The 18,903-nt window shown below is 41.8% G+C and overlaps 1 protein-coding gene across 1 annotated transcript in view; it reads right to left on the bottom strand.

The window, feature by feature from the left end:
- The window catches only part of FREM3 (FRAS1 related extracellular matrix 3), an 80,645-nt gene extending 62,043 nt beyond the window's left edge, over nt 1-18,602 (bottom strand). The window contains exons 1-2 of the mRNA XM_088132808.1: nt 9,583-18,602; nt 6,575-6,664 (exon numbers count right to left, since the gene is read on the bottom strand). Of these exons, the coding sequence (XP_087988934.1) occupies nt 6,575-6,664; nt 9,583-14,782 (5,290 nt within the window). The 5' untranslated portion in view covers nt 14,783-18,602. The remainder of the gene's footprint in view (nt 1-6,574; nt 6,665-9,582) is intronic.
- Between the last annotated feature and the right edge of the window lie 301 nt (nt 18,603-18,903).

Raw genomic sequence — 18,903 nt, 5'->3', positions numbered from 1 at the left:
CAGCTGCTGGCCACATGAGGCTTTCTTCCCAAGGTCACACATGGTGGTTTCCTCATGAGACCTGCGGAAGATGGCCTCACATGGCCAGCAGCTGTCTTGCAAAAGGCCAGAGTGGGCATGCCTCATTAGCAGTGTGAGCAAGAAGATGGCAAACTTCAGCTGGGGTTGTGCAGCACAGGGTGGCACGTGTGACTGCAGCTGGGACTGGGCTGGGGTGGGCTGGCTGGAGCTTCCTGGGACACAGCAGCTTTGCGCCAGGCTGCTGGGCTGTGCTGGGGCTGGGTTTCGTGCAGCACAAAGAAGCTTACTGGCACACTGAGCCTCTGGGGCTTTTTGCAGCCCCAAAACCACGTTGCGCCAGGAAGCCCCTTTGCACTGTGCTGCTGGGCTGGGCTGGGCTGGGCTGGGACTGGGCTTCACGCAGCCCAAAGGGGCTTCCTGGTGTGCCACAGATCTTGGGCCTTTTGCTGGGGCTGGACTTCACACAGCGCAAAGGGGCTTCCTGGAACCCCACAGCTCTGGAACCCAGAGCTGCAGCCAGGAAGCCAGGCTGGGACCGTGATTTTTGCACAATGCAAAGGGTCTTCCTGGTGCACCATGGCTCTGGGGCTGCAAAAAGCTTGCAGACCCAGAGCTGTGGGGTGCCAAGAAGCCCCTGAGCTGCAGGTATTCTTTCCCCAGCCTTCCTGAGTTCGCAATGCACCACAGCCACCCTCCCTAACCCATGCACAGTTTGCACCGGCCTTCCCCACCTCCCCCATGGCAACCCAATGCTCCTCACCTGGGACTCCCGCTTCTTCCGCTTAACAACCCACACATCTTGGGGTTATACCATTGCTTGAATGGCTTGAATAGAGTTACAGTACTATCCATAAAGTCCTTAAACTCCTTTCATACGAATAAAGACCCACTATCTTATATGACAGCGTGAAGCAACACACAGGTTACAAATAATTGGCTTACTGCTTCTCTTACTGCAGTAGATGTTTGTGAGGACACAAAAACCACCTCCAGCCATTCCGTATGAGTTCATTATAGGACGTTCTCTCCCTGAAATTCTCCTATAACTATGCAGTCAAATCAAGGTTTCCTGGTCAGCTCCCATAGGAATGAGAACAGCCTGGGAGGGTAATGCTAAGTGACCTGGCGTGTGTTGCACACATTTACAATCTTTTCAATGTCTGGGTCAATTCCTGGCCAGTAGACCCAACTTCTAGACAAAGCTTTTATGCAAAATATTCCAAGTGCTCCCCTTCTGAAATACACTATTTCTCCACAAGAGTAAGATATTTCTTAAATGGGTTCTGAACCTGAATACTAAAGATCAACAATATTTGTGCAAAAATTCTTAAACATTTAATTTAATTTAAATGAAAATTTAAATTACTTTTTAAAAAACCAAGATTTTTTACTGAGAGAGATGTTAGATTTTATGTTGCTTAGAACATGTCCTTTTTTAATGGGGAAAGGATTGGAAGGACATAATTTCTTGCTAGCCCTACCATGAGGGCAGAAAATCCAGCTTCACCAGAATAGTTGTGGCAGTCAAAGATAAACAAGAATATGCTACCAGAACAGTTGTTAACAAAACAAGAGCAATGTTGCTCAGTTTTAACTTAATAACTTTTAATTGATGTTGTTACTATCCATACCTCTTTCTGGTTGATTATTAGGAACCTTATCAAGTGCACATATCTGATGTGCAGTCACAAAAATATCTATCATCAACTCTTTGCTTTTGTTCCTGGAGTCAATTTGGTGTATCCACAGTGGTAGAATGAGACCAGCCAGGACTTTTTTCCATTATGTGATTTCCTTGAGTGGCAGGAGGAATCCTCTAACTCCTTTAAAATATTGGGTTAATGATAAAAGTTATTTACCCTTGAACATCTCACCCAGTGTCATAATGACAAGAAGACTATTGCCAGTAAGTGCTTTCTTGTTCTCCACCACCCAGAACACAAAGATTGTGTTCGTTCATTTTTGGTGAGGAACCATGGCTTAAACCACAAGAAAGGCCATTCACTCCCACCAACAGGCTGCTCTATACATACCTAGCTGGCAAATGAACAATTCAGATTTAAATAACATGTGAATAAATCTGTTGGGATGTCTTCAACTTTTACGCATGGCTGGATTGGCATATTTTCTGCCTAATAAGGCAAGTGTCTCTTATAAACATGGCAAGCAAAACCTACTATCTAAAATAAGGGAATTGTTTTGAAAAATCAGATATAAATGTAACTACTGTAAACTATCTTTCTGTGCAAATCCATTATGTGAATTACTGTAAAGCAAAGTATTACATTTCTTAAACATGGCTGAAGATATGTAATAAAAGGAGATTATTAAATCTGTGTTTATAGTTCTGTTAAATAAGCCTATAAAACTTATATCCTTATAAGGTTTCCATTTTGGAAACTGTTTTCATTGTTTACAATGCACTTATTTCGACATACTTTGCAGCTTTTAAAGTAAGCAAAACATAAATATATTAAAATGTTTAAGTGAATAGATTTTTAAAAGGAGAAGATTACAGTTTGTTTATGTTCCTGGTCTGTTGAATAATAGGAAAGCAGTATCAGTTTCTACAAAACCCTGCTAATTTGCCTAGTAGAGGAATGCAAAGGTAATTATTACTCAAACAATATTTTGCAGTTCACTGGAAGATTTTTGTGCAATTATTTCAGTTTTTATGAATGTTCAAGACAATCAATATAAGAATTAAGTCATAAACTGATTTTGGAAAACACCAACGACAATATATCTAAAGCAATAAAGAGCTAGGCATGATGTCCTATTGTTCTGATTTGTAAATATAGTTAGCAGTATTTTAAGTTAATTTTAGGGCACAACTAAGCTTGCCAAATATTAGCTTTTTCACGGCACAGCACCATGACGCAGAAAACCACAAATATATATATTTCATACTTTTCTACTTACAGGTTTCTAAATCAATGTCAGTGTAGATCATTATACATCACTGGGATACCCACAGCTGACTTGTTTGTGTAATAGGTATTATTGATATATGAAATCCATATTCTACAATTTATAAAATGTAATAAAACAAATAAAAAATTGTCTATCCTCTAAAGAAGATTTGTATCTTTTCCTGCAGAGCAAAGACAATGTTAGTAAAAAAAAAAAAAAGAGTCAGAACTCCAGTTCTTCGTCTTACTGAAATAAATAACTATATCTGGTGTTTTATTTCATCAGTTACAGTAATGGCTCAATGATATTTTCTTTCCATCCATTTTGTTTCTCTTGGCTTAGGTTTAATACTTTTCTTTCATTGCTATTAGTGGAAGTGCATGCTACAAGACATTTACACTATCACAGCTTTATCTATTGATTACTGTATTAGATTCATTTTTAAAAGGAGGATCCTTCCAGCTGTAAGGTGACCAAGGATTTTTAAGGTGACAATAGTTGGGTAGGACATAGATATGACTTGATTAATCAAGGAGAACTCTTATTTCTTGCCATCCAGATAAGTAGATTTCATACATCAATATGATATAAGTTCATCTTCTGTTTCCAAGAGTTTCCATTAAAACTGTGTTTACAAAATGAAGAAGCAAATTTGCCAGTACATCTTCCAGGCATATGCGACCACCCGGATGCCCTGCTGACCTAGCCTTATTTAGGCATTTGTTCATATCATTGACCACTCTAATGAAGTAGAAGCCACAGCAGCATATCTAGCTCCAGTGCCATGGCTACATTCTTATCTCTGCTCCCTCCAACCATCCTTATGGTCTGAAATGGCTCTTTTGTGAAAGGGAGGTCTATGCACACTGAGAAGGTGACCCGCTACAGGAATACCCAGCTGCTCGGCCTCTGGGGACAGCCCTTCTCTTATTTCATCAAATGAATATGTGTTCAAATAGTACTCCTACCATCTCCAAATGCATTTTCTCCATATCATTCTCACCTTGGTCTCTGGGAAGAAGTATAGGGTGGAGCTTTTCCCCTTGCTTTGGTAATTCACATACTTTGAAACTTTAAATAAAACTCCATGCAGGTTCTTTAGACATGTGTCTTTCATTTAATTCCAAACACAGTTCACTACCAACTGAGAACAGAAGAAAACAACAGATAAACTATTTCTGCCTATTTATTCATTTCCCAAACCAGAGGATGCCTCTTTGCTATGTCCGGAGTTTAAAGTTTCTCCCCAGCAATCCTGAGTATATGTGTGTGCATGTATATAGCATGTTCATGTGAGATAGCATGGGTAGGAAGTCATTGTATGGCCCCATCTTCCAGCTCTGGTAACTTCTGCAGCCCTATAGAATTTGTTGGAACCAATATAGCTTTCTAATCCAGAGTCATGTGTATGAGGTGGGCAGGCTTATAAATTTACTAAATTACTAAATAATCTCTGCCTCACGTATCCTATGTTTTGCATCATTAGAAGAACTACTATACAAGACATTATCATAACTCATTATTTCAAGTCTCCCTATGACTTCTTTTGAAAATTAAACATATCCTCTTGGCTACTCAATTTCTGCTCTACAAGACTTTTGTTTGTACATTAACCATTATGCACCTATGCAATATACAAATAGGGAGATGCGTTATCTATCGTAGTGAGAAATAAAGCACCTAAGGACATTCCCTTCCTGCTCTGCCAGTAAACCAGAACATCATATTACATTTAATCATCCAGCTTTTAAAACCAAAGCTCTACAGAATATCAATATTTTATACAATATTGGGTGTAATACAAACATTTTCCAAATAAGAAGTTCCAAGTACAATTAATATTTCACTGTAAATTGTGTCATAAGAATATTTTTTGTTTGAAGGCAAAATTACCGAAGCATGTGACTTTACTTTTAAAATCTAGAAGAGTAGTAAACCCTGGGACGATTGTTTTAAAATAATCATTAAACATTAAACAGTTTACTAGTAAACCAGAACAGTTATAGCTCATATAGGCATATATACACACACACACACACACACACACACACATTCCTTACCAAGATCTTATGCATGTTTGCCTGAAAGGAAATCCTACTGTGTCCAATCAGAATTAATCCCTAGCAAATGAGTTTAGGACTGCAGATTAATTTGTCTGATGAAGGTGATACATCTCAAATTATCACCTACTCTCACGGTTCCCAAAAGCTACAGCGGGAATAGAATGCGGGGAAAGATAGACTTTTGGGCTATTCCAATATAGCTCTTCCCACGCTACAGTCTTATAACTATCATGCAGTCTTCCATGACCTGGCTGCCCTCCAGCTGTATGGATTTCAACTCCCAGAATTCCTCAGCCAGTTTAGTCACTGCTGAACATTCTGGAACGTGGCCAAGTTGGGGGAAGACTTCTCTTATACTGTATAGTATAGCCAATAGTACTTCAGCACAGCTAACAATTAGATACGCTAGGATTTTAGTCTCCTCAAGTAATTACATATGCTTATTTTATATATTGCCCCATACCTTCCCTTACTCTATCATTTTTAGTAAAAGACCGAGAAAAAAATATGACTTTTAAAAAGTTGGAAACTGTAGATCAGAATCTATATTCCCTTCCCCACCCATCCATGCTTTAGATACAGCTCTGGACCCCTTCCAAAAATTCCTACCAAATCATGATTTTAATAGGACAGATATGGAAATGATTCAATATATTGGAAGTAGTCATATTGATTGTTTAATGACATTTTTTAAGGCTGTGCAGCACTCTGGATTTGAAGTGCTTCAGAATATATGGTAAGTGAGAATGTAGCCTCTGTCTGCAAATCTTTAAAGCAGAAACAACTTTTCCAGGATCACATGTCTATCTTTTGTAGCTAGCTGAGAAAAGAAGTGACTGCTTTAAAGACTTGCAGAAAAATGTACAGCTCTGTGTACGCTGAATTACTTTTTGAAATCAAATCTGAAGTACTGCACAGTCTAAAATTAGTTTTGTTCTGCTCCCCTTTTCTTTGTCATGATGAATTTTGGGATTGCAGCTACTGGAACAACACTCAAAAGGACCAGCTGACTCTTAGCAAGAAAAATATTGAACACCCTTGCTTTAGAGATGAGAAGGAGGTACAAGAAACACATGTTCACCAGTCATGACCAAAATAATCAAATGAGAATGGATAATTAACTAGCATTTAGGATCCTATATCTGTAGAGGTAGCAGATTATAATCACATTTGATTGGAGATGGTTTTCCATCCCAAATATTCAAACCTTTCCTATCAATTCATGGACGCTGAGGGAAGTTACAACACATTTCTTTGCCTCCTAAACAAGGTTTCACACTGATAAAACTGATTCTAGAGAAGTCATTTGAAATCTGTAAATGGGGAATAATAATGTATCTATACCAAGCCAAAATGAATTGCAATTTCAAAATATTGTGTAATCTTGTATACACAATCTATGAGTTTCAATACCACTGAGCACGAGGACTTAGTTGTGTCTAAAAAAAAATAGTTTCAGTATAACCAATATATTTCTTGCAGCCTGAATTACAACAGATTCACAATATATGATGCCAATATTCATGTGTTCAACCTTTTAGAACTACTGAACCACTATAAGAAATAGAAAATCTTACCACTATCTTCAATTGCAAAATAGAAGATATCACTCGTAGCATTTTCATGTTCTTTCAAGGCATAGCAGATCTTCATGTCATCAATATCAGCTGATGGGGATGAGAAAAGTGACATGCTGACATCAAAAATGTTTCAGTCCAGGTACCCCCCCCCCTTTTTTAAGAAAAAGTTTGTATTTTATAAATATTTTTGTAGGTTCATTGCATTAAAGAACAATAATAAGGCTTGTTGATTAAAATAAACGACATTTGAAATCTGTTATAATTTTTGTGCACCTTTTTGTGGGTGTGTCTACTATTTTTTTAGCTACCCTAACGAGCCACATAAACTTCAATAATACTTATGCGTCCTACCTTAGGGCTGCCAGATCTGAGCTGCAAAAATCGAGATGATAACTAGATGTCAGGAAAGAGATACCAAAAATGTAACTCATTGTTGCCATTTAGTGGCCATTTTGATTTCTGCAGCCCAGATCTGGGCCCAGAATATAGGGAAAAAAGTAAAAAATCTAACAATATGTAGCAACTGCACCTTTCAGCTCTTCATAGCATTTCAAAATATTAGTCATCCCTATACCGATTGTGCAAGACAAACCAGAATTATTGTCTGATCAAAGAAACTAACACAAAACAGCTCTAAATCCAACTTGGGTTGGTGCAAATGAAATCTCGGTTCCTAATCTATTTAGTTTTGCTCAAACCATAGAAATTATTCAGCTGAATCCATTAAGATGGACTGTCCCTGCCTGTATTGACATTAACCATGATTAAAACTTCCACATGCATCAGCCTTAACCATGATTTATGCTAACCATATTTTAGTATGAATCAGAATTTAAAATTTAAAATCCACTTTCAAGCTAGCTTCAAATTTCTATTGGACAGTGAATCTCAGTTGGTGTCAAGTATGAATGTTATCTATAGTAAGTAGCACATGACACCTCAAGCTTCTAGCTATTGCTGGAGCCTAAAAAGAAATACACTTTCTCTTCAGTGTGGCTGCTTTATACCACACTGACACTATTCTTCTAATCAGCTCTCTACTGCCTACTCTCATGTGCAAAGCCTCTCCAGTGTATCAGCTGAAAAGCTGTTATTCTTCAAATGAAAATGATCATAGTTTCCTTTCAGATCTTCAATATTTGTAAGAACTCAGTTCAGAGGTAGGAAAGTGGTACTCTTACTATCCATGATCTAACATCTGTATGTTTGTAATGTACACTTCATAGAATAAAACTAAACATATATGCATACAAATACTGGCACTGCACAAATATAGTCCACGAAGTTGTGAACAGCTGGAGAAGGGCAGCAGATATCCTACATATAAACATTTGAAAAAGCCTAATATTTCCCCTTTGCCAGCTGGAGTGCCAAACCTGATGCCCTTCAGATGTGTTCGAGGCCCCCCAGGTGTTCAGACTTCAAATTCCAGAAAGAGATTATGGAACTTCGTCTGCAAAGCATCATGTTGGAGAAGACTGATTTAAATAACTGCGAGTCACATACTTTCTTTCAGAATCTACAGCTAGTTTGCATATAGCACTGTCATGAATTATTGAGCAAGCCGTAGTGGCCTAGCACTGTCATTCATTATGCTAAGCCACAAAGCATTTATGTTGTGCCCATTCCTGGACTGGAATGGAGGTCACTCATGCCCTTGTTACCTCCCGTTTGGATTACCGCAACACACTCTACATGGGGCTGCCCTTGAAGAGCATTTGGAAGCTTCAACTGGTGCAAAATGTGGCTGCGTGGGTAGTAAATGGTGCCAGATATGCGGTACATGTAACATCACTACTATGGGAGCTGCATTGGTTACCAGTGTGTTTCCGGGTGCAGTTCAAGATGCTGGTTGTCACCTTTAGCAGCCTGCATGGCTTGGGAACAGGTTACCTAAGGGACCATCTTCTCTCAATAGTTTCTGCCTGTCCAATTCAGACGAGATTGGGGTTGCTGCGGATCCTGTCAGCCAAGGAATGTCGTCTGGTGGGGACCAGAAGGCGGGCCTTCTCAGCAGCAGCCCCTGCCCTTCGGAACAGTCTTCCTTTGGAGCTCAGGATGGCCCTGACCCTGCTAGCCTTTCTTAAGGCTTTAAAAACCTGGCTATGTGCCTGAGCCTGGGCCCCCGAAAATGTTAAGGGCCCCATTACCTGGTTGCATGGATTTTTATGTAGTTTTTATGATAACTGTCATCTGCCTAAATGTATAATTTGTCATTGTTTTAATGATTTTAATTATTGAAATTCTTCGCTGCCCAGGGTCACTTCGATTGAGATGGGAAACTATAGAAATTGCATAAATAAATAAATACATTTACAAATCTCAGTAGAAAGACCAAACAAATCACATCAGCGGCTTCATGCGTGAATCCAAGCTATTAATTACTATACACTCAAAGCACCTGGAGTGAAATATAGAACTGATAGTTTGTGCTGAGTTGTAATCACTGAACAATGATCAATGGGATGATACCACGGCAAAATTACTCTCGCATTCCACTGGATAATACATATTACAGATGTTTATATATTTACTAATGTATAACAAGCCTTTAGAATGTTGAGATTTTTTAAAAGTAACTTTTAAAGATTTTATATCACCAAACATCTGAGAAAGCCCATGCAATAAACCATATAAATCTATTGTGATTTTAAAATATATTTATAAGTTTGGTGCCCATAACACAAAGCCACTTGTCCTACAAAGGACTGACCCCTGTGTGGCTTTACTGCTGGACTCACACATTGTTTTAAGCTATTATGGGGCAGGAGGTTGGTTTTGGCTTAGCAGGATTATGAATCCAATTAATTATGATCCTGGCAACAAACCAAGTTAAACAAACCATACCTTGGATGGGTGTAATGACCCTATCAAAGAGTAACCTGTTTGTAGAGGTGGGTCTGCGAATAAGATCTTAAAACAATATTCAACCAGACTTCATTGTTTTAGAAGCATTAACCCTCTAAAGAAATGAATAAATAAACTGGTGACCAGTTAGTACTAACCTTGGGTAAAGGCTTTGACACTTGCATTTCCTAGACCAACATTAATGAGAAATCCATGTTTTGGCCCATCTGTGATCTTATATTTCAATAATTTGTGTGGACTATCTCTGTCTTCTGCCTTCAGGGACTTGCTGGTTATTAGGAAGCCCAGGTGCCCAGTTGCAATGTTTCTCAGTGTGGAAGCACCCTTGTTCACTACTATCTGTGGTACTCCATTGTCCAAAGCATTGATATGAATTTTCATCATCTGTGGGTGACGTGTTTCAAGGATGGTATCAGGAAAAACATAGAAATCTGGATGTGTCCCATCCGTTACAGTGAAAGAGAAGCTATCGTGATTAGTTTCAGTGCCATCATGTCTATAGTTGATCATATTTTCATTCAAGTCTTGTTTAGTGAAGCTGGTGATGGAATAACTGTTGTTATAAACAATCTGACCATGTACAGGGACTTGGGTAATTATGAAACGGAGTAGATGGTCAGGTGTGTCCCGATCATCCACATTTAGCTCGAATGGTGTGATCAGTTTGGTTTCCCCTTCCTGAACTGTGAGGTCATGTATTGTCAAAACTGGCTTCTTATTGTCCACATCAGTAATAGAGACTCTAAAAGTACGGAAGACTGGATTATAGCCATCAGTCACTTCAAATTCAAAGCTATCCATCTTCACCTCATCATCTGCAGTGTGGATGTAATAAATCTTATTTCCAGCTAGCTGAAGCTGAGTGAAAGTAGTGACAAGAACTCCAGGGTTGTCAGAATTCTCCAAATGTCCTCTGCTTGGCGCCCGGGTGATGCTGAACCTGAGCAGCTCATCAGGACTGTTGATATCACTTGTGCTGAGGAGATCAGTAGTTAGAGTCACTTTCCCGCCTTCTTTCAAAGTGACACCTTTATTGATCACCTCTGGAAACACCATATCAATGCCACTGACAGTAATGTAGAAATATCTGTCTATCAAAGGATTGATGCCATCAGTGACATCAAACTTAATTAAGTCACGGAGTCCCTGTTGGCCTATATGGGTATAACGTATATAATCATGATCTATGTCATCCTGTGTGAAATTCATGCCAAGTGTAATGTTTTCTAGCACCTCTTCTTCTTTACTGATACGCTGTAGTAAGCCATGTCTGGGTGGTAAACGAATAATGTAAGTAAGCATCCTGTCTTCTGAGTCTATGTCAGTGGCTTTGAGATCTTGACTGGTGATAACTTTAGACTCACCAACATCCACTTCTAATCCATCATTGATGGACATCCGGGGCGTTTCATCATCAACCAAGATGACCATTATTAACACTTCTTCTTCCACTGTGTGCAAGCCATCAGTGAGCTGGATTTTGAAAGTGTCCTCTTTAGTTTCTGAGTCATCATGCTCATAGATAATGCTAGATGCTTCCTGAATTTCTTCCAGAGTGAAATTGGTAACAGACACAGTACCTGTAGCTAGCTGGTTAACAATCTGGCCATGCTTTGGAGGAACAGTTATGAAGAAGTACAATTCATCTGGGGGTATATCAGCATCAGCACCATTGAGAATGGGCGTGTCAATTACCAAGCTCATTCCTTCCAACACCACAAACTCACGTACAAACAATTCAGGCTTCTCATCATTGGTTGGGATAATGATAATTGGAAAGAACTGGGGTGGTGAAAAGTTGATACCATCAGAGCAATGGAAAGTGAATCTGTCTTCCAAAGGTTCAACTCCCTTATGGATGCTCTGAACATAGTTGATATGACCAAGACGAATATCTTTGATGGAAAATGCACTGATGGCAGTCCCAGCTCTAGATTTCTCAGATCCTGGTGCTGGAGAGATATTCTCAAGGTATCCAGAAGTGGACTGTATTAGAATGGTACAGAGAACATCATCTCTGGGAGTATCAACATCCTCCACATCCAGCAGCTCTAACCTTAGCACATTTTTCCCTCCTTCATGAACAGTGAATGGTTCTTCTCCCAATATAATCTCAGGAGCTATGTTGTCCACTGGCAAAAGAGTTACAGTCACACGTACTCCTTCTACTGTGCTACCTCTCACCACCCACTCACTGGACAGATCTGAGATAGTAAGATTGAAAGAATCAGTCTGCTTCTTCAGTCCAATCTCTCCACTATTGTGAGCATAAACAACTGTTCCACTTATGAGGTCCTCTTGAGTGAATCTTTTAGAGGGCACCCCATTCACTAAAATACTACCCAGCTTTGGGGGATCCTCTACAATAAAAGTTAATGCCAGTTCATCAGTATCCTCATCTGTGCCCTGGATAAGAGAAGTAGTTATTTCGGTGGCACTGTTTTCCAGAACATCAATAAAGGCCCCCAAAAGTCCATTACTACCAGTGACAGTGATGCTGGGACGTTCATCATCAACTGGTTGAACAGCAATTTTAACTGTGATTGGTACTTGATGGACCCCATCGCTTACTTCCAATTGGAAGGAGTCGCTTCTATACTCATCACCATTATGCTGATAGGATATGCGACCATTAGCAATGTCATCTAACAGAAAAGATTCACCCTGTACCATCAATCCCTCCTCCAGGTAGCGCAGGTGGCCATGCTGAGGTGCTTCAATTAATGTGAAGACAATCCGGTCGGTGTCTGTATCTTTATCAGTAGCATCTAGCTGAATGGTGGTGAGAAAGAAGTTACCCCCTTCAAACACTGTGAAACCAGCATTGGTTATTTGTGGGGGCTGATTATTCACTGGCTGCAGAAAGAAAGTGAAAGTGCCTAGCACAGAATTACCAGCTGTATCTTCTACACTGTAAGTGAATTGTACTACTCTTGGAGTAATGCCAAGCTCTTGGTCTGGTGGCCTATAGGCCACTTTATGATGATTTATCTGTGCTTGAGTGAAATGGGTTATGGGCACCAGAGGGCTGTCAGTCAGCACAATCTCACCTGCCATGACAGGGTGATTTTCATCTATATCAGTTGGTGATGTAAGCACTGTATATTTCAGCTCTCTGTCATCTGTGTCCAAATCAGTGTAACACAGATAATGCTTCCTGAAATGTGTAACTTGATATTCCAGGACAGTCATCTGCAAGGTGGTCCCTGGGTACAGTTCTGGAGATAGGTTATCTACTGGCTGTATCTTGATGATAAACACCTGTTCTCCAGATTGATTTGGAGGGTCATTATCATCCTGGAGATAGAATACAAGTTGGTCCATCACTACATTGGTGCTATGAGGTCCAATATGCCTGTAGAACAACTTTCCATCCAGGATATCCTCTTGCAGCCATTCAGTCACTATCTTCTCATACATACCCTCACTGTCTATAAAGTGCCAGGAGGATGGATCACTATGATCTTCCTCTACATCTTCCTCTTTTTCATAAGATGATGGAACCTCTGCCTGACGCAACAGAAGCTCACCAAGATGTTTCTGGACAGATATATCTGAAGACCTTTCAACCCCCTTAAGAACAAACCGAATAGTTGAGTCATCAGAGTCAATATCAGTAGCACTGAGGACAAAGGGTGAGATCTGGACCATCTGGTGCTCACTTAGGACCAAGCCAGTGTTGGCATTGAGGAGTGGTGGTTGATCATCATCAGGGACAATTGTGATTGGATAAAAAAACTCCACCTGGTGTTGCCCATCCCCCATGCGGAAGACAATGTTATCACTGAAACTGTGCTCACTGCCATCATGCTGGTAAATCACCTGTCCAGCTTCCAACTCTGCTGCAGTAAAAAAATGACGACCAGGAGATGCACCCAAAACTCTGAGTTCACCATGTTTTAGACCTTTTGTAACCCAAACCTTCACTTCATCTAAGTTGTCCTCATCACTGATTACAAGATTGTCAGAAAGTGGCCTTGACTGGCCTTCAAAAAGCATCATTTGAGGGCCAGCAATGCGATTAAAGACAGCCATTGGAGCCAAAGTGTTCATAGGTTTTACCACCACCATGAAGGCAAAGGGGTCTGAAGAGGCACCCTCAGGGTCCAGCACCTCCATCTCAAGCTGGAAGAGTCGCTCATGGTCTGAGTCCACTGTAGGGGGCTGGTAGGCAATCTTCAACTCCCTCAACTCTTGCTGAGTGAAGGAAGTGAGTGGCCGGCTGGGGTCATCAGTACTTATCAAGTAACCAGTTGTCCCCTCCTGCCCTCCTACACTGAGCCAGGGGGAGGTGAGGTTAAAGAGCAGCAGATCTGAGGGCGTCTCCAAGTCCTCCGCCGCCAACATGTCAGGGGTGATGGCCGTAAGCACAAACTGGTCCACCTCCATCATGAGCAAAGCCACAAAGCTAGGCTTGGGTGGGGTGTTCTCAGCCCCTTCCCGGATCCGAACCACTACCTGAAAGTATTCCTGCTGGCCCCGGCTCTCGGGAGAGTCGCTGTCCTCCAGCACTTCCACCCGCATGGGGATGTAGTCGCGGTTGGGGGACGGCGTGGGAGCTGCGTGCTGGTAGCGGATGCCGTCGCTCAGGAAGCGGCTGCACTCGTTGCTGTAGCCCGGGGGCAGGGGACGCCCGCTGGAGTCTACCAGGCGCCCGTAGGAGGGCAGGTGGCTGCCGCTGCTGGGCGGGTGAGGGAGGGCGGTGAGGCGGCAGTGGCGACGCCCGGGTTCTCCCGCCTCGGCGAAGGCCAGGACTTTGGCGTCCAGGGGCTGGCTGAGGCCACGCAGCTTCTCCACGGCGAGCGGCAGGTTGCGGCTGAGTAGGCGCAGCTGCTGCGAGAGCACCTCGGCCTCCAGCGCGAAAGGCACGACGAGCGTGCGGGTGGGCGAGTCGTAGCGCAGCTGGAGGCTCAGGCGGTCGCGGCCGGGGCTGCGAGACCCGTAGTGCGTGTAGGTCACCTCGCCAGGGCCGAAGTTGCACGGGAAGCGTTTGGGCGAAAGCGCCCCGGGGCGGTGAGGCGCCGGCGGCGGCCCGCTCTCCAGCACGGTCAGGATGCACTTGTCGCCCGGCTGCACGCGGATCACCAGGTCGCGGGCTGGGTCCAGCGAGACGGAGCGGCCAAAAGGCACGCGCAGCCCGCGGTTGGCCACCAAGATCCCCGAGGTGCCCCCGTCGAGAGCGCTGGCGTCCGATTCTGCCGGCCGAAGGAAAAGCGACGGCCCGGCTGAGTCCGGCTGTCGCTGGGTGGTCCCGGGCGCAGCCAGGCTGCAGAGCAGGAGCAGCGCCACGCCGAGCGGCGCCCGGCAGCGACCAGGGTGCCTCGGCGGTTCGGCCATGCCGCCGCTAGTGGTGCCTCGCTCGCCCCGCGTTGGGCGGTGAGCCCGAGTTCCGACGGGCTTTGGGACCCGGGGACGGCGTGGGGCGGCTGCTCCGGTAGCGTCGACGACAAGGTGCAGGACCCTGGCGCCTGTGCCGCTCCGGAGCGGGGCTCTCTGGGACTCGGCCACTGCCTGCCGCAGGTACTAAAGGGGAGGAGAGGGGGTGGGAGCTGGCAGCTTCTCGCGCCGCCCAGGAACTGCCTCCCCCTCCCCGGCCCACCCAGGAACCAGGGACTCAGTTTCTCTGCAGCCCGAAGCGGCGGGGCAGCTTCCATTCGCTGAGCGAGCCAGCCCCCGAAAGAAGGCAGAGGGACGACCCTCCTCCGATCGCCACCAACCCCCTCGCCTGCCGGAAGGCAGACCTTTCGCTCCGGGACTGAGATCTCGCCCGCGGGGAAGAAAGTTCCGTTCCCAGCACAGTTTTTTAAGGCACGAAAGAACCGGGCCAGTGGCCCAGGGTTTCTGTCGCTTGCGCGCTGCTGCTGCTGCCTTTGGTCCCGCAGGTGAGGTGGGAAAGATGAACTGTGGTCCAGTCCGGCAAAGGCAGTAAAAATGCTGCCTTACAATGCTCCGAGACGCTTTGCTGCTGCTTCAGCACAGCTCTCCACGTGGAAGTTATCACGGATGTTCCTGGATGGAATAGGCTTAAGTCGTGTTCTGATTCAGGCAATGTGCTGTTTGGCACCTGAGAAGGGCACCGTTGGTGGAGCCAACTTTCTCTTCAATTATATCAGACAGGAATTCACAGCCAGAACTCCTGGGAACGGTTGTGCAATATGGATTGGGGAGTGTGCCTTAAGGTTCACAGTACTCTCTGCCAGGATGATCAGTTAGTTTCCTTCCTAGAGCAAGCTGCAGGTGGTTTAACAACCAGACTCTCTGGAGATTGTCAAATCCACTCATTCTCATCAACACTTCCAGTGGCAATCCCAAAATCTCATGATATTTGCCAAATTCATAAGACTCTGACAATTCTGTTCAAATAAATTACTCTTTCTTTAATGTTGGAGTCCCAGAGACACCCTTGGGAGGAATCGAGTATGCCAGGCTGCCAGGCTGCCCATTGCTGACCTTGGATTATATAGTGGTTCTCTGCTTTGTGAAGGCAATGAAATAGTCTGAATAAAGCAAGAGTGGGAAGTACAGCTCTAGAGAGAAAGATTGGGACTCCTGTAAACTTTAGATTTTGCTAATTCTACATTTTGCACTGGTGTAGAAACTGTAAAGCAGATACTTATATATAACTTACATTGGCCTGTGAATTGCCGGTTTGTAAGTTATCTAACTCTGCAATCATGTCCACATTGACTTGGGAATCAGCCCTGTTAGATTCTATGCAAACAAATGCAGGTGCCTAGTTCTTTTGCATTTGTCAGAGCAACATCTGTTTAAAGTTTCAAAGAGTTTTGGAAAGTGGAAAGATGCATAGGAATAAAAGTATATTCCTGAGGCCATATATATATTATGCGATTTGTAAAACCACCCCTCTCATAATGTATTTAGTGCACAACAATAAACATCAGAAAAGAAAATGTAAAAAAAAATAGCAAAACAAACAAGATGTAATCCACACAATATTGAGGTTTAATAATAATAATAATAACAACATATATAATCACAAAACAGACTCATCTACCATCCCAGTCCAGCCAATAGGAGAAGAGCCAGGTCTTTATAGCTCTACAAAAGGCTTTTTTTTTTCCAGGCAACCAAGCTTGAAATATTGTTCCCATGGTATTTCCAGCTTCCCTGTATTTTTGTACTTTGTGCCCTCACTATCCTTTTTTCACTGCTTCTTTTTAGCCTTACTGGAACAATTGCTTCTTTCAGTATAATATTTTTCAAATTATGAGAAAAGTTAGGAGCTTCAGAGGATAAGCTTGAATGTTGCTCTTAACATATTGAGATTTTAAAAATGGGGTTTAATTCCACACTTTTGCAAAGACTTCAAGACACTTTCAGGATAGTCTTGTATTGTCTGCTAAGATCTTTGTATTCAGTGAGAAATTGTAACCTTAATGTCTTAGTTTAGTAATGCAACAACTGAAGGGATGGAAATATTATTTCTGAATGGGGGACTAAAGTTCTTACTTGCTACATGCTTTGTGTGATAAGTGTAGTGCTGAATGTATGGCCTGAAATTATAAGTCCCCCATGTCTTGTCATTTAGAGCTGTATAAACATAATACTCAGACAACTCAGTACAATAACCCTGTACTTCCAAAGGCTCACTGCGTACAAGGTCATTCATAGAAGTCGGGGTAGACTGCATATGGCCTGCAATTTGGCTTCCTGGAATGCAGAAAAAAATGCTCATGCTTTTCATGGCATGATTTTTGCTGCTTTGTTAAAATAGGTGCATTAAGACTTTGCTAGGTTAATACACCTAATTTGCACTGAACCTCTCCTAGAGCCCCCTTCCCCAAAAGGGCTAAAAATGCCATCCTCACCCATTAGTAATCTCATGAGAATGCCAAAATCTTATGAGATCTTGCACCAGAATAACAACATGTAATGAAACCTAACCAACTGGGATGGGGGAGAATGCTGGTCAGCTGTGTGAGATGCAAAATGGTTACTGAATGACTGAACTGAATCAATTTGTATTTATTTTTATGCTCTTTCCATGTCTCATTTGTATGACTTTTGCATGAAGCAGTTTAGCAGCTGAGAAATTAAAATACTCATCTAGTGGTTTTTTTAATGTTAAATTTTATTTACTGAGTATCGTGTGCAGTACCTGATACAACTATACTATTTTGTCACATTGCTATTTTTTTCTTAAGACAATTTTCAAAGCATTTGAATACTTAGAATCATTGTTTTTCTCATTGTTTGTCCGGCAGTCCCTTGAAGTGTTATTAACTTAAAATACAACAAAAGAGATCCTGAATGGCTTACTAATTAGATAAATAGTTATTTATAGGCACTGCCAATCAGCATGTATGACTTCAGCATTCAAAAAGCCTATTTCTTAATAAATCACCACTATTATTTGATCAAAGTACTGAAAGACGTCTGTTTCACAAGTGTGTCCTTGATCTGAAAAGTTTGCAATGAAAGAATTCCTGTATTTTTAGCAATTAATTATTTATTGGATTTTAATTGCATTTTTAAAAGTATGCTTGAAAAAATAGCAAGAATATGATGATAGTTTTCTCTAAGAAGCCAAGTTGTCTAGCAGTAAAATTAAAAACATCGTTCATTACATTTTTGGCTGAGCGTGAAAAATAAATTTCATATATATGTATGAATGAATGAGTTTATTCCCCACTATTTCCAGTTAATGTGAAACTGATTTCTACTACCTTAGTAAATATTACTTTGACTATAAAAACTGTGTTGTACACAAATTAACCTTTAGGTGGTGAGTAAGTTGAGTAGCCTATTGCAATGTCTCTTTGATGTATCTAAGAGTTGATATTTCAGAGTAGATTACCATGGTAATTACCAACTGCAAGCCATGTGAACAGAAAGGTCTTTCACAAAACCTGATTTATGGTAATGCACCATCCCGTCACACTATGATCCTTTATTCACAGTCACATCAAAAAGAGGCATCAAGACGACAGATGGAAATGGCTATGAATGTATTGAGATATTTACTGTATAAGCAGATATTTGATTCTTCATTTAACTTGGACAAATTGTGGAAAGATTTTTCTGAGACTGAAGCTATTTTATTAAGCTTATACAATTAAACATGAAATAGTTGTTTCATGTAATTCATAATCATCCATTTGAATGGATAATAAATGCATGCAATTATTTGAATATGGTGCTTTTTAAAACATTCAGCACTAAAACAGCCATCATAAATACAAAAGAAAGCTCACTTTCCTAGAGAAAAGTATCTACAAAAGTAGTGCTAAGAAAGTGGTGACTATGATTTAGTTGATTATTTCATGGCTATGTTTTCACAATTTATAATTCATGGTTAAATCCATGATTATGAAATTAACTCAGCTGCTGAATTTGCACAACAATGAAGCACCAACGAATCACAGTGGCTGGGTGTCTACAGTACACTGGGCCACAAACTAGGCAACTACATTTTAGCTTAGTATCCCAGTTGAACC

Source organism: Python bivittatus, unplaced genomic scaffold (assembly GCF_059951505.1).
Source record: "Python bivittatus isolate LINGU-HERP-01145 unplaced genomic scaffold, Pbiv_v1 ctg000070_np1212, whole genome shotgun sequence".
NCBI lineage: Eukaryota > Metazoa > Chordata > Lepidosauria > Squamata > Pythonidae > Python > Python bivittatus.
This window is presented reverse-complemented; position numbering and strand designations above follow the sequence as displayed.